The sequence below is a fragment of the Molossus molossus genome, unplaced genomic scaffold (genome assembly GCF_014108415.1).
Source record: "Molossus molossus isolate mMolMol1 unplaced genomic scaffold, mMolMol1.p scaffold_m16_p_20, whole genome shotgun sequence".
Lineage (NCBI taxonomy): Eukaryota > Metazoa > Chordata > Mammalia > Chiroptera > Molossidae > Molossus > Molossus molossus.
Genome location: NW_023425356.1, coordinates 14800156 through 14814998, shown reverse-complemented (window position 1 = coordinate 14814998; position 14843 = coordinate 14800156). Strand labels below are relative to the sequence as shown.

Below are 14843 nucleotides of genomic sequence, written 5' to 3'. Positions count from 1 at the left end.
CAACCATACCCACTTCACCATCACATTTCCAGACTCTTCTGTGGCCTCCCACTCTTAGACATGCGTTAACGGCCTGCACTACTGAGGCAAGCTGTGGTCCCAGAGCCGTAGGAGCCCAAGGAAACAACCTGGAAGTGACAGGCAGCAGAGCGCCCCCTACTGACCACACAGGTTCTTCAATCAGTGGTGTCTTAGAGAAAGAAGCATGAGCCCGTGTGAACAAAACAGAGCCACATCCTAATTTGCCTCAGCTTCCTGTCTGCTGCCTGTTTGGGGACAACTTCAGAATCCGTCGGCAGCATCCAGAATTTTTTTAATCTGGTCTACACTGCTTATATGTGCTGGTGGTGACATGCGCTGAGCGACGTTCAGAGTGCTTGCTGCCCTCAGAGTTCCTGATGACCCAGACTCACATTCTTCCTCCTTTTGCCTCCTCTGCTGCCTCCTGGACCCTGCAGACCACAGGAGTGAGGCCCGTTCAGTGCTAATGTCTTGTGTGTATTTGGTGTTTTCTTGTCTCACAAACCCATTTATCTAACGCCAAGCCTTCCTCCCAGTTGTTCAGCAGTATTTCCTTTCTTGATGTGCACACTGCTCTGTCCCCCTGTGCCTCTGTGTCCCTGTGCCTCGGTTTCCTGTGCCTCTGTGTCCCTGTGCCTTTGTCCCCCTGTGCCTCTGTTCTCTGTGCCTCTGTGTCCCTGTGCCTTTGTCCCCTGTGCCTCTGTGTCCCTGTGCCTCTGTGTCCCTGTGCCTCTGTTCCCTGTGCTCTGTCCCCCTGTGCTCTGTGTCTCTGTCCCCCTGTGCCTCTGTTCCCTGTGCTCTGTCCCCCTGTGTCTCTGTCCCCCTGTGCCTCTCCCCCTGTGCTCTGTCCCCCTGTGCTCTGTGTCTCTGTCCCCCTGTGCCTCTCCCCCTGTGCTCTGTCCCCCTGTGCTCTGTGTCCCTGTGTTCTGTCCCCCTGTGCTTTGTTCCCTGTGCCTCTGTCCCCCTGTGTCTCTGTTCCCTGTGCTCTGTCCCCCTGTGCCTCTGTGCCTCTGTGTCTCTGTCCCCCTGTGCCTCTCCCCCTGTGCTTTGTTCCCTGTGCCTCTGTGTCCACTCCCACTCAGCTACCTCCTCCACCTCCCATTTTTATTCCAACCTGTCTGTCCCTGACTCCTTTGCATTTCTCCACCTGGCAGCATAACCTTTGACTCTTTCTCCCACAGGAAGATGATCTGAATGGGATCCACATAGTGGCCTTTGCAGAGAAGAGTGACCCAGGTAGGAACCCTCCCCACCGCCCCCAGCTCCCACCTGCTCTTCGACACCTTAAGCAAGGACTGGCTTCTCACTTGGGGCAGCCCTCACCTTTTCTCATGCCTCACTTCCTGCCTACAAGGCCGCAGAAAGACACCGGGCACCCCCTGGTGGTCACCTGCTGGGTACAGAACCATTTCAGTGGCACACACAGCTCACACGCATGGGAGATCAGAGCCTCGTGCTGCTTGGTTGCCCAAGTGGGGGCTGAATAGAAAACAGCCTGTCTTTGCAGGGCGAGTGTGTGCGTGTGCGTGTGTGCGTGTGCGTGTGCGTGTAAACTGTTCACATTAAAAGTGTATGTACCTAGTCTATATAAATAACAAGCTTACCTTAAATAACAATAAATGTACCCTTTGGTCTGTCAAATATGGTCTGTGCTTAGGAGGCTTCATGGAAAATATTTCCCCAAGTAATGAGAACTGGGACAAAGAGGCAGCCGATTTCTCAAGTGTAAAGCGACCCTATAAATGGATGAGGGACTTTGCTTTACTTTGGAACTTGGACAACTTTTTCCTGGTTTCACTCTTGGTAACATGAGTGGAGAGGAAATTCAGGGACATTAATTTTGCAGGTGGTACAATGCTGGGTCCCGGGAGACAAAGGGTCCCCGAAGGGAAGGTGTGCATGGAGATTCTGAGGTGTGTTTGGGGAGACCTGGAACAATCCAGAATGCAACAGAGAAGGCAAGGGACTTGATTCTGATGGCTAAGCAGCCGGGTCTTGGGCTCTGAGGGCCCTAAGCAGGGCTTCCAAAGCCTGACAGAGCAGAGAACAACAGGCACCTCAGGCTGACTGAAATGGAACCTTCAGGAACCTGCCACTTCATGGTGCTCTGAGGCAAGTTCAGAGGCGCAGTCGGGTTCGGGAACCATCACTCCGGGTAGCGAGAAACTCTGTAGTATTTGCCTGGGACCTAGATCTCTTGTACATTCACAGGACAGACGAGGAGATAGAGGCTTCGAGGAGAAGGGGAGCTGCCCAAGAGGGCCCAGGGAGGGGGAGGGACTTCCGGAGCAGGAACAGATGGTTTCCACCTGGACACAGTAGGTGCTCAATAAATACCCGTCAGGCAGATGACTGACCAAGACCGAGCCCCAACTCTTCACTGTTAGACCACCTTTTTTTTGGTAATACATTATCAACTGCCATAGTTTCCTACAGACTAAAACCCCAACTGTTTTTTACTGTATAATTAAAAAAATTGAGATACAATCTACAAACCGTAATATTCACCTTTTAAAGTTGCATGCCATGGTTTTTAGTACATAAACAAAGGTGTACAAACATCATCACTGTCTAATTCCAGAACATGTCATCACTTCAAAAAGAAATTCCACACATGTTAGTAGTCCCTCCCTCTCCCCTCCCCTGCCCCTGGCAACCACTAATCTGATTTCCGTCTGTGATTCTGCTGCCTATCTGGACGTTTACATGGAATTATGTAATAGAGGGCCTTTTGGGGCCTGGCATCTTTCACTTAGCATAACGTTTTCAAGGTTCATCCTTTATGTGGCATGTATCTGTACTTTGTTCCCTTTTAGGGCTAAATAATATTCCTTTCCATCACAACCAAATCTGTGCTCCAAATTATCTAGCAACTTCCTCCTCCAACCCACTATTTTTATTAGAATTTTTGAATGTCCATTAATGCCCTAGTTTCCCCATCATTGATTTGCAGATTTGGAAAAACTCTGCAAAGATATCTAGTCCTTGCCCCCCCCCCCCCAAAAAAAACCCCAAAACATTCCAGTGAGGTTCCAGCCTCTTTGTACAGATTCAGGCCACCTCTCTGCCCCCGAGGAGAAAACAGCAAAGGAGGCCAAGCGCCTGAGGCGGACGAGCTACCATGGAACAGAGTCAGATCCCTGGTGTTGTGTGAACAGAGACGCCATCGCCATGGGCAGCAGCCTGCTGGCCAGACTCCAGGGGGCCTTGCTCCTGGCCCTCCCTGCCGCAGACCCCCTCCCCGTGGGGAGGCCTATCTGGCTGTTGGGAACAATGGAACAAAGAGGCCTCGGAGAAGCTGCAGGAACCTGTTTGACCGAGATCACCGCAGTGAATAAGTCCTGAAACTAGCTCCACCCCCTCCCTGCACAAATAGCCCTGGGCTGAAGCCCTGCCTTCCCAAGCTGGGGCTTGTTCCCGGGAATCTGGGAGCAGTGCACCGGGCTGGGGGTGGGGGAGTTCCACGCACCTTTTCTCAGCAGGGGAGGGCCTGGTCTGCTCAGGGCTGAGAAAGGGAAAGGCTTTCTGTGAAAGTGCCCGGCTCAGGTTGTGTGGTCATAACCTGCAGGTCACTGAGTGTGACCGAGGGGCGGAGGGTCCTGGCTGCGCTAGGGATTTTATTCCTATCTGGACAGCAGGTCCTCCTATACCTTTCCTCTTGCTAAAAGAGGGACACGTGGCCTACCCCAGCCAAGGCCCTGCCCATCCCCCCGAAGAAAGGTCATACGTTCAGGAACGTTAACAACACAGCTCTCCGTAAAGAGCAGAGAGCCCGAGGAGGTGCGCTATATGGAGATCATCCCATCTGGTCCTGAAAGCCACTCTGTGACATACACATGACTGTGAAGAAGGCGATGATGACGATCACTTATTGTGTGCGTACGTGACATGACAACCTCGTGTGGGAGGCGCTCGTTTTATTCCCATTTTACAGCAGAGGAGGCTGAGGCCGGAGAGGTTGACTGGCTGGGAAACAGTGGAGCTGGAATTAAGCTGAGGGGTGTCTGGCTTCCCAGCCACGCCCTTGGTGGCAAGGCCCTCTGTAGACTTGTCCATCCCTCAGAGTTACTCCCCCGATGTCATCCAAGTGACCATCAGCCCTCCCTCCTGCCGTCCTTCACCGCCCCTCTACCTGCAGCATCAGAAAGACCCAGAGCGTCCAATGCACACTCTAGATACACAGGTAGAGGCACAGCGGACGCACAAGCTTAGGTTTCTGGGTGGCTCCTCTGGACACTGGCCACCAGACCACACTGCCTGCCGCAGGCTGCCCAAGCCCACTGCAGGCTCTGAGCATGCGCAATGCTGCTGCAGCCTAACTGGGAGAGGAAGAGGGTGCGACGGAGCAGGAGAAAGAGAGGGGAATGAGAAGAGAGCCTAATTATGAAGAAAAGTCAAACTTCCTCCTCACTGTCCACTGGTGTTCCCAGACTTGGGATCTACACTTACACCCCAGCAACAACAAGCGTCATCCAAGTGACCGGGGTCCCCCAAGGCTTACAGACCATGTCTGTTCTGCTGGCCCTGGAGCCCTGGCCCTTCTGCAGTGAGCTCTCATCCGCCGCCGGGCCAGGCGGGGGAGGCCGTGCCGGGCTCTCTGCTCCTGCCAGGGCCCCGCGTGCTGCTCGGCTTCCTCTCCAGAGCCTCCTCTCGGCGTCTGTGCTCAGAATGTCCCCGAACTGCTGTTTGACAGGTTTGAAAATGAACGTCTCTCCTCTCCCACCCCCGGATGAGTCTGCATCAGGCTGACATCTTCATAACACTTGAAAGGTTCGCACAGGGGCATTTCTACATGAGCGCATGCTGGATGGATATCCTCCGAGGGCGCCGGGAATATCAGCACTAACAAGCTGGGAGGCAGGACAGGCTGCTGTCTGCTCGTGTGGGACAACCAGTGACGGGCCAGACGGCGGTCTCCGTGCCCCGTTCCAACGGAACGCCAGCCGCCTTGGGTTCTGGTCAAATGGTTTGGAGGCCAGTTGTCTCATATAGAAGTTTAAATGTGGTTTATCAAAGTTAACATTTGGTTTTTGTTAAGTGCTAAACGGTGTTCCAAGCACTTAGCAAATATCTGCACATTTAGTCTTCACAACGACCCTATGTGGTGGGTACTGTCGTTATCATCTTCCTCCATACACCGGCAGGAGTTAGATAGCGTCCTCAGGTCACATGGCTAATAAAGGGTAGAACTGGGATTCCAACCCGGGTAGTCCAGCCCCAAGCCTGGGGTCTGTAACCATCACCTTCTGCTGCTCTCCATCGCAAACCTCATCATTTCGCTTGTCCACTGATTCTGGGTCCCAAGGACCAGCAGAAGACATCAGAGAAGGAGGACTGTGGTAGGGAGTTGAGGGTGTTCAGATGTCTCAAGTGCCATCTCAGGACCGTGGGGCCCACACCACGTTCTAACAGGTGACGTGATTCTGCCGTGTCAGGGGAGCTCCGTCCTTGTCTGTCCTTCTAAGGCTCCCCAAAGGGCCGGGTTCAGGTGACGCGATGCTGCTTTCTGAGGGTTCCACGCTCACTGGGTGGGCTCCAGCCTGAGGACAGTCACCTGCCTGGACACCTTCGTGTCCCAGCACCTGGCCCTAGGCCAGATATGTTGTGTGCGCTCAAAATATACCTTTCCGAAGACTAAATGAGTTCTTCCCATCAATGAAAGATGAAAGTAGTGAAAAAAAATGAATAAAAGGTTGATGGGTCAGGGAAGGAAGAAAGAAGACAGAAAAATCTCTCCAGTCTGGTCTGCAAGTGCTCACGTGAGAACAATAGCAGCATTATCATCAAGGAGCCTGAGGTAAGGAGGCAGCTGTTTCTTCGTTGCAGATGAGGAAACGGAAGTCCCAGACAGGTTAAGACCCCTGTGCAGGGTCATCAAACAGCAGACACACTCTCCCAGCCGTGTGGTGCCCACCCCACCTGCGTATCTGCGTCACCTGCCACATGCGCCCTAGCAGCCTGGCTCCCCAAGTCCAGGCCTCTCTTCATGAACAAGACCCCGAGTCCCATAACCACGTGGCGTGGCATTGGGGAGGGTCCTTTATGGTGAGCACAGCTAGCTGCCCAAGGATGGGGTCACAAGGACAAGGGCAGGGTGGACAGCGCACTGTGGGCATGCTACTCCTGGGCCATTACTTTGTCTCAGACACGCGTCTCTGCCGAATGGAGCCCTGGCTGCTGACATGGCTGCGACTGGCCTGGAGCTGGTCCGAGGGCCTGGCACAGTCTCCTTCCCACAGCCGCTCGCCACCTGGGAAGGAGGAGCGCATAATCACCGGTTCCCTTCCCACGGAGCTGTGATTCCCTGAGGTCTTGCACTCGCCGTGGGAAACCTGGCTCAACCGGAACCCTCAGCCCCGGGTCATGGGAGCGCAGGGTCCACGCCATGTGGCAGGGAAGCAGTCTCGGTTCTCACAGAGCAGGCCCCTCTTCTTAATTTAGCTCCATCTCGGGACTCCAGGCGCATCAGGGACACGGCGAGTGAACCAGCCAGACAAGCTGAGGCTGTGGGAGGATGGGGCTCGGCCACAGAGCAGGAGGGGAAGGGACAGTCTGGCTGCTCCGGCGGAAGCAGAGTCCCCGCACGCCCCATGTGCACCCCTGGACGTCTCCTCCACCCCAGCCCCGGATCCCTCACGGATGCGTTCACACTCCGCGGGCATCTCAGGCACCAGCCTGAGGAAGGAAGCTGGCAGCTGCCTTGCAGGAGTGCCCAGGCCCCAGCGGGACAACAGACTGTGGAAAGGGCTCTGGCCGTGCAGATCAAAGACCTGCGTGAGCATCCTGGCTCTGCCACTTGCTGGCACACGGCACTGGGCAGTGCTCTCCCTGTTGTCTCAATCCCCTCCTCTTCAAGATGGAGATGGAATCCTCCTAACCTCCGCCCAACCTACATGCGAAGACTAAATGCAAAAGTATTCAGTACCCAGTAGGTCCTCAATACTCATAAAGTAACAGATTGGGCGGCTTAATGACTTGAAGACAAAGGCTTAACCTGTGCTCTAGCCCCCACGAGGCGCAGCCACCCCAGAAGCCTTCAGGAGCAGCACCATGTCGTTCTGCCTCGTGGTGCAACTTCCCGTGAGCGTGTCTTCTCTGCTGTGTGGGCCAAGACTGTGTGCACTGAATGTATACTCATGGATCGAGCAGGTGAATGGCCAGGCTCCCTGTATCCAGGTGGAAGAATTAAGATCCTTTAAAAATAATGGCTCAGGCTTATTGTGTGCCAGACACTGTCTCGGTGCCTTAGAAATGCTAACTCACTTAACCCACAACAGCCCTGTGAAATAGGTACCATTATTATCATCACCCCCATTATACAGACAAGGAACGAAGGTGTGGAACAACCTCCTCTAAGTCACATTCTACATGCAGACCAGTCTTCCGACCGCGGTCGTTTCGGCCTTGCGCTGGTCTCCCTCCCGCCTGTCCTTGAACATTCCCGGGGATGCAGAGGGACTAGGCCGTCGCAGAACTCACATCCCGAGAGTCGGAAGGCTGCCCTCGGTTCTGGATGGAACCCCTCCGGCTTTATTTATTAATTTACTCTGTGCGTGTTTCTATTTTTTAGCTTTCTTTGCATCTCTGTAGACCCCAAACCTTTTGTATTCTTAAAAATAGTCAGCCCCAAATCTAACATCTCTTGTTTCAGGTAAAAACTCCAATCCACTTGATTTTTCTTGCAGAAATCAAGATGTATTCCTTCAATATTTTTTGAAATCTCTAGACCTGCTGGAGAATGTAGACTAGGAAAGGCTCTTTCGTGAGGGATTTTTAAAATTAATCCCCCCATTATGGGTTTTCTCCATCAGAAAACTACAGCGCCATCGCGTGTGTGTTCAGCGTCCGTTCTGACCGCGATCTAACCCTCCGCAACACTTGCGCCTACACAGCCTCTCCCTGCCCTTTCTGTGAGTTAGCCTCTCGCGCCTCGGGTGCACTTTCCACTTGAATTTGGGTCTGTGTTGTTGAATTTCATCCTCTTTGTGAATTTCCTATTTGTCCAGACCCCTGGCAATGTCACCTCCTTTATCATCAACCCTTTCTTCTCAGCTGCTGGAAGTAGTCACTGCAGGTGTTTGGGAGGAATTCCCCCTTGTGGTCTGTGGATGCTGATCCATAAATCCACAAACAACCCAGCTGGCACCATAATCCCTGACCTGTGACACACAACGCGCCCAGAAGGGTAGGATCCATAGTGTGCAGAGGGCAGCAGCCAGGGCCCTCTGGAGAGCAAGAGGAAGAACCTCACCCCGCCTCCACCCCACCCGCAGAATGGTAGATAATGAACTCTAGCACACGGCCCTATGGTCTCCGCCTCTGTCATGGAGGAGGGGCTGCAGGCCTCTTCTCTACCAACTGGAGCTCTGCTTTCCAGGCAACAAGGCCTGAGGGGGCCCAGTCTGAAGCTTAGGAATTAACAACACTGAGAGTGACTCCCCCACTCAGCAGAGCTGCTAAGAACAGTATGCATTTCCCCTGGAATGCATTAGAAAATGAGGAAGTGTTGAGAAAAACCTTTACCAAGAGGCCCCAAATAGCCAAACAAAGGCTGGAGTGCCTGGAGAGAGGAGAGGCTTGTTAAACAGACCGCAGAGCGGGGCTCAGATTGGCTGGGGCCCTCCACAAAAGAAGAAAACCCTGATACGGAAGGGGCGGTTGCCATACTGAATTCCTGAGCAGCTGGTGAATGGCTTTTATAGAAGGTATACGTTTCAGGCCACAAATCCAGCTGTGCAAGAAACATAACTTTATAGCCTAGAACTGAACCCAAATTTCACCACTGGCTGACAATTAATGGTCCCCCACCCTGCTCACCATCCCTAGGGGTCCAGTGTCCTGCTGGTTCCCAGGCATAGGCGGGGGAAGTGTCATTGTCATCATCACCTCTTCACAGTGGCATCCGCAGAGAAGTCACTTTGGCCTCTAGCTTTGTTCCAAGGTCACCAGTGGTTCCCTCCATCCGGCTGCTGGAACCGGCTCCGCTCGGCTTTGTTCATGATCCTCAGAACCAGAGGGTGGGCCTCCTGACTCCCCTGCCTGGTGCTCCTGCACACGGGGATCCCCAAGAGATTCTGGGTGTTCCCATTTTCCTCAGTTGTATTCCAGAACAAAGCATGGATGCCCTTTATTCTAGAATTCCCTGTAATAGTGGCATTTCTGGATGTGGACACCTAGGTACACATGGGCCTGTGTTCGTGCACACAGACATGTACGCACATACACACATAACAGGCTTATTCGTAGGGACTTTCCAGAATCTAAACTCTGTTTCTAGCTGGGAGTGGGACTGGGTTGCCGAGGCTTTCTCTTACTAAACATTCTTCCAAAATATTTGTTTATGGCATAAATTTTATGTTGTTCCCAGTCCTAGATGATTTAAGCTTTTAAAGTAAAACAAAAAGAAACAAAACTGTGTTCTTGAAACTCAAAAGGCTCATCTCTGCTTTTCTTATGAATCATCCCTCCCTGGGGGCAATGCAAGCTGCTGACTGGGGGGGATGCAAGCTGCTGACTGGGGGGGGCGGGCAGAGCACACAGGGAAGCGTGAGGGAGTGAGGGACACCCCTTTACTTCCCAAAACTATGAAACCAACTGTCAGTCAGAAGCTCACTTCACTGGAAGGTCTTAGGAATTCCAGGCTGTAGAGAACGGAGGGTCCAGGCTACGTGCTCCTGGTCCCAAGAGCACATGATGGGGACGCTGAGGGACAGCGAGCTGCTTGTTTCGAGGGAGGGCGCAGAGCCCTGAGGACCAGGGGTCCCTCTGTTGGAGACCGAACTTTCCGGAGGCCACGCTTCTCATGCAGATGAGCCATCGGAGCTTGGCTTCGAGTTACAAACCAGCCACTTCCCTGTGCTCTTTTCATTTCTTTACTCAAAAATTTTATTGTTTCCTTTGAGTAAGCTGCTTGTGGCTGGAGTTCTCATCTGACTCATTTTATAGAATAATCCTGTAATTGAGGGTACGCACCAAATGGCTCAAGCAAGCCTCGTGGAGAAATCGCAGTCTGCTCTCCATGTTGCAAGCCATGTGCATGGGGGTCACTCAGCCTTCTCGACTCCTGCTTCAGATGGCTACGAGTTCCTGGAGACCCTGAAACAGGTGGCCCGGGACAACACCGACAACCCGGACCTGAGCATCGTCTGGATCGACCCGGACGACTTTCCTCTGGTGAGTGGCTCAGACCGGGGCCCCACCCTGGGTCCCTCCACAGCCCCGTTCCTGTATGTGTGAGGCCCTGTCACATGAAGGACAGTGGGAAACAGGAGGGGAACTGGCAGGAGCTGTGGCCGCCCGCATCCAGCGGGGAAATCTTGGCCACCGGAGCAACACTGACCTCGGGGCCTGGCGCTGACCCTGCTGTGGTCGGACTCACGGCTCTCACTCCCTGGGGACCGGAAGTCCCTCTGGGTGAGACTCCTGCCAGCACAGCTCCTCCATCGCCGCCCGTCATCTTGTCACCACCCCGGCCACAGCCTCTTTCATTCTCTGGGTGGGGACTGGCGGTCTGAGGCAACCTGACGTAGTAAGTGACGAAAACCACCCATGAACTTTTTGCATAGAGTTCAGGACTTCATGGAAGAAGAAGCAACCTCTTGGAGGGCAGGGACCCTGCCTGTCTTCACCAGCTCTCCCGGGTCCTCGCATAATGTCCAGCCCTGGCCCGAAATGTGTAAGAGCCTTAAAGTCCAAACTCTTCCTAGTGTCAGCGACCAATGATCAGAAAGTCTTGATATGCTTGGTTTAAAGAAAAGAAGCAGAATTTGTACACCACAGAAGCCCGGTGGCAGTGATAACGAATGTGGCCGCTATTCTGCGCTGCATGCCTGGAGCTGCGGTGAACTCCACAGGCATCATCCCTTCTAACCCTCTCAGCAACCCCTGGAGCCGGCACTGTGATCCCCGTGTCACAGATGAGAGGGGTGACAGCTGGAGAGGTTGGAACAGTAGGTGGCAGATGTGATATTTCAACCCAGGTCTGCGTGATGCCAAAGCTTTGTCTGTCGGTCAACAGGCTTTGGGCTGAGCTAATTGCTGGTCATCAGCACGAGTTGAATTATTATTAGGTTATAAATTGTATATCTAGCTTTCCCAGGAATTATCTTTTGGCGTGTAGGTCGTGACCGGTCATACTATGGTTAAACAGACAAAACCCAGGAGTTTTAGTGCTCGCAAGGGCCCTGAAACCCAACCCCCCACACAGGCTGAGTGAATCAAAGGCAGAGACTTCCATGACGCCCGAAGTCAATGTCGTCATTTCCGGTAATATAACAAAGGCACGACCTTATAAAGCATGATATGCTATAACTTTGGTCACTGCCTGATGGTGTATCTAGTTTATCTGAACTATTTTGCTTGCCTTGCTTTTTCCAAAGGAGAAATCTTTGTTCTATTCTGATTTCCAGGTTTCTGACTATCCCCAATCCCCATCAGGACATATATTCACTTGGGAGACTTTCTACCACTGGACACCTCCATTCTTTAGCCCCATGGCCACTTACTCCTTTAGGCCTGCCCCAGTCGGAGACTAGTCCACGTGGACGCAAGCCTGGCTGAGTGAAGAGCCTCTTCTTACTGATATGCCCACTTAGGGCACATCACAGCCTTCCCAGCGATCTCGGAGGCAGAGTGGCGCAGCGTAAGGGCTTTTCAAACGGACATTGAAAGAGAGGCGGAGGAAATGTCTCCTCCACCACACAGAAACTTTAAAAGAGCCCCAAGTAATTTGGGGATCGAGTTTGGACCACCTCTGTAATATTCTGTCTCACAGCTGTAGAAGCTTCTATATTACATGTTTTCATAGTTTGCGTTATGACATCCTTCTCTTTCCATGCTTATTTAAAGGGCTTGAGGGCTGGGGCAAGTCTTCAATTTCCTAAGTGCCCACGGCTGTTAGGAAAACCTTTAACCAATGGTGACCTAGTTACTCTGATGGGCTGGCAGGTGGGCTCACCACAAAGAGTGATTTTAGCAGGGAATGCCCTCTGCCCACCGTCTAATTTTAGTTTTGTTGCCGCAGCTTGTTGCCTATTGGGAGCAGACGTTCAAGATTGACCTATTCAAGCCACAGATCGGGGTGGTGAATGTGACGGACGTGAGTATCCCCGCGAAAGCTCGCTTAGGCCCCGCGGCCGGCCCTGTGCTCTGCCGCAGCTTCACTCTGAGGTCCTGTGTGGAGTCCAGTCCCTCAAAACGAGCAGGGCCCTGGGCGCTGGCCAAGCTCAGGAAGCCTGCCAGTGTGGCCCACGCCCCGTCTCTGAGCCAGTCCCGGCCCATGGTTCCATGGTTCTCTTCCACGGGTGCATTTGCTTATGGGGCCAGCCTGGCCTGGTTCACTGTCTATTTGGAAATTTCCACCCAAACTCGCCTGTATTTTCTTCCAATGCCCTGAAACAAGGTCTCTTTGCACTGGGAACCCATGCTTGGATCTGCCATTGCCCATGGGTGATAGCCCATCACCTGGCAGCCGGGACCGCGGGCGGGAGTCGGAGGCCACAGAAAGCCAGGAGGAAGCCGTGTGGAAGACGGGCTTCTCCTCACCATCCAGGCACCACTGAACCGAGGGCGGGAACGGCCAGGGAGGTGGACTGGCCCAGCAGGAGGAATTTTAGGGCTCAGTCCAGACATCGGATGCAGCTCCACCGTAACCACACAGCAGGGGGACAGACACACCAGGCAGACAGTGGACAGCAAGGGCGGCCACAGAGGGCCCACCGGAGCCCTAACTCGCCGTGGTGGGAACTGCGCATGGGCCAGTGAGCCACGCCCTTTCTCCCTGCTGGCAGGTGCTCCGGCCGCTGGGGAATGCTGCATTTATGTATTTTGTAAACGACTTTTTATATTAATAATATAAATAATAACAATACATTTTAAAATGTACTCAGGTTGCCCTGGCCGGTTTGGCTCAGCGGTTAGAGCGTCGGCCTGCGGTCCTGAGAGACCCGGGTTCGGTTCCCGCTAGGGGCATGTACCTCGGTTGCAGTTTGTCCCCGGCCCTGGTCGGTTGTGCGGGTGGCAGCCACTAAATGTGTCCCTTTCACATCGATGTTTTTCTCTCTCTCTCTGTTCCTCTCTCTCCCTCCCACTCTACCTGAGCAAAAAAATGGAAAAATGTCCTCGGGTGAGGATAAAAAATAAATAAATAAATAAATAAAATGTACTCAGGTTAAAACATTTAAAAAGAGAACAGTAGGATATAAGGTGAAAAGCAAAAGCATTTTGCATTGCCCTGACCCCATCCCTAGCCTCATCCTGTGGCAAACCTTGGCTCTCCTACTAGACATTTAATACATGCGAAGCATATATAATACATATAAAAATGAAGACATACAAGCTGGCAGCTACAGAATAGTCCCAGGATGTGAAGCACAGCACAGGGAATAGGGTCAATAATGCTGGGATAACGGTGTGGCACTGGGTGGGTACTGGCAGTATCGGGGGGATCACTTTGTCAAGTGCATGGTCATCTGACCACTATGCTGTACACCTGAAATCAATACTAAATAATAGTAAAACAATAAAAGAAGACAAAGAACCAAATGTTACTAGTAGTATCAACTTATGAATAGCACTGACTTTCATTAATAAAGTAAGTGCAATTGTTAAAATGGAATTTATAGAGAGTTATGTAGGAATCCTGTATATAGTCAGAGGGAACAAACAATTCAAATATAATTACGACGCATAAAGATACTTAGTTTCAATGTCCCTGGGAGCTGCACCATTCCTGACTCCTTCCACACAGTATCAACCTATGTAAGGAGGGTGGCAGGTTAGGGTGGGGAGTTGCCTCTGTCAGGGCAGGGCTGGTAACCTGGAGGGACTTTACAGGTTGGGTGGCAAAGTACAAATAAGGGGTTGGTGGTGGGGGAAGTGGCATCTCTCAGGAGGAAGGGATTGGAGTAGCTGCCAGTCTCAGCGCTGGGCCTGGCCAAGTCCTCTCCTCACTCTCCACAACCCTGCCTCCCTACCTACTCCCTTCCCCTGAAATCCTTTGCACAGAGGTGTACACACACACACGTGTACACATAAACCCATGTCCTTTGATATTGCTCAGACAGCATACTGCATGTACCATTCTGTAAGCTGGCATTCCCATTGAACAATGTGCACACATTCTGATAAGTGTAAGTGACCTGGGCACCCAGCACCGCCGTTTGGATCCCCGGGGACTGGCTCACCCTCATGCCTTCGCTCACTCCCTCACTCTGTCCCTCTGCAGGCCGACAGCGTCTGGATGGAGATTCCAGACGACGACGACCTGCCGACAGCCGAGGAGCTGGAAGACTGGATTGAGGATGTGCTTTCTGGAAAGATAAACACCGAGGATGATGACAATGAAGATGACGACGACGACGATGACGACAATGATAATTCTGATGACGAGGATAATGATGACAGTGACGATGATGATGACTAGCTCCGACTGCACCTGCTGTTGATGAAAACAAGATCACAGCTTCCAAAGAGACAGCACAAGGTGGCAGCAGCAGCCCTGGCCCACGCCCAGCCAGCTCCTCTCTTCCTTCGCCAGCATCTTTCCCACTCGCTCTGTCAGGAGCTGCGCAGTTCCGTCAACGCCTTTCTACACCCAGCCGTCCTGCCCGGCAAGGACAAGCGGGGAATCGTCCATGCCAATGGCCTTGATGTCGCGGCAACGCTCCTGTTCTTTGTCCGACCTCGCGGTCACGGCCGTGCTGGAACCTGGCAGCCTGGGGGGACGCTCCCCAGCACCTCTACACACGGCTACTCGTTGCCCTTGACTAAGACAGGAACAGAACCGACAGCTTGCTAACTCACAAGCAGGGAGTGACCTTATC

General features: G+C 52.8%; 1 protein-coding gene across 1 annotated transcript in view; it reads left to right on the top strand.

The window, feature by feature from the left end:
* Window positions 1-14626, top strand: part of CASQ2 (calsequestrin 2) — a 61329-nt gene extending 46703 nt beyond the window's left edge. The window contains exons 8-11 of the mRNA XM_036272662.1: window positions 1203-1257; window positions 10094-10194; window positions 12044-12118; window positions 14246-14626. Coding sequence (XP_036128555.1) covers window positions 1203-1257; window positions 10094-10194; window positions 12044-12118; window positions 14246-14443 — 429 coding nt within the window. The 3' untranslated portion in view covers window positions 14444-14626. The remainder of the gene's footprint in view (window positions 1-1202; window positions 1258-10093; window positions 10195-12043; window positions 12119-14245) is intronic.
* Window positions 14627-14843: the final 217 nt, after the last annotated feature.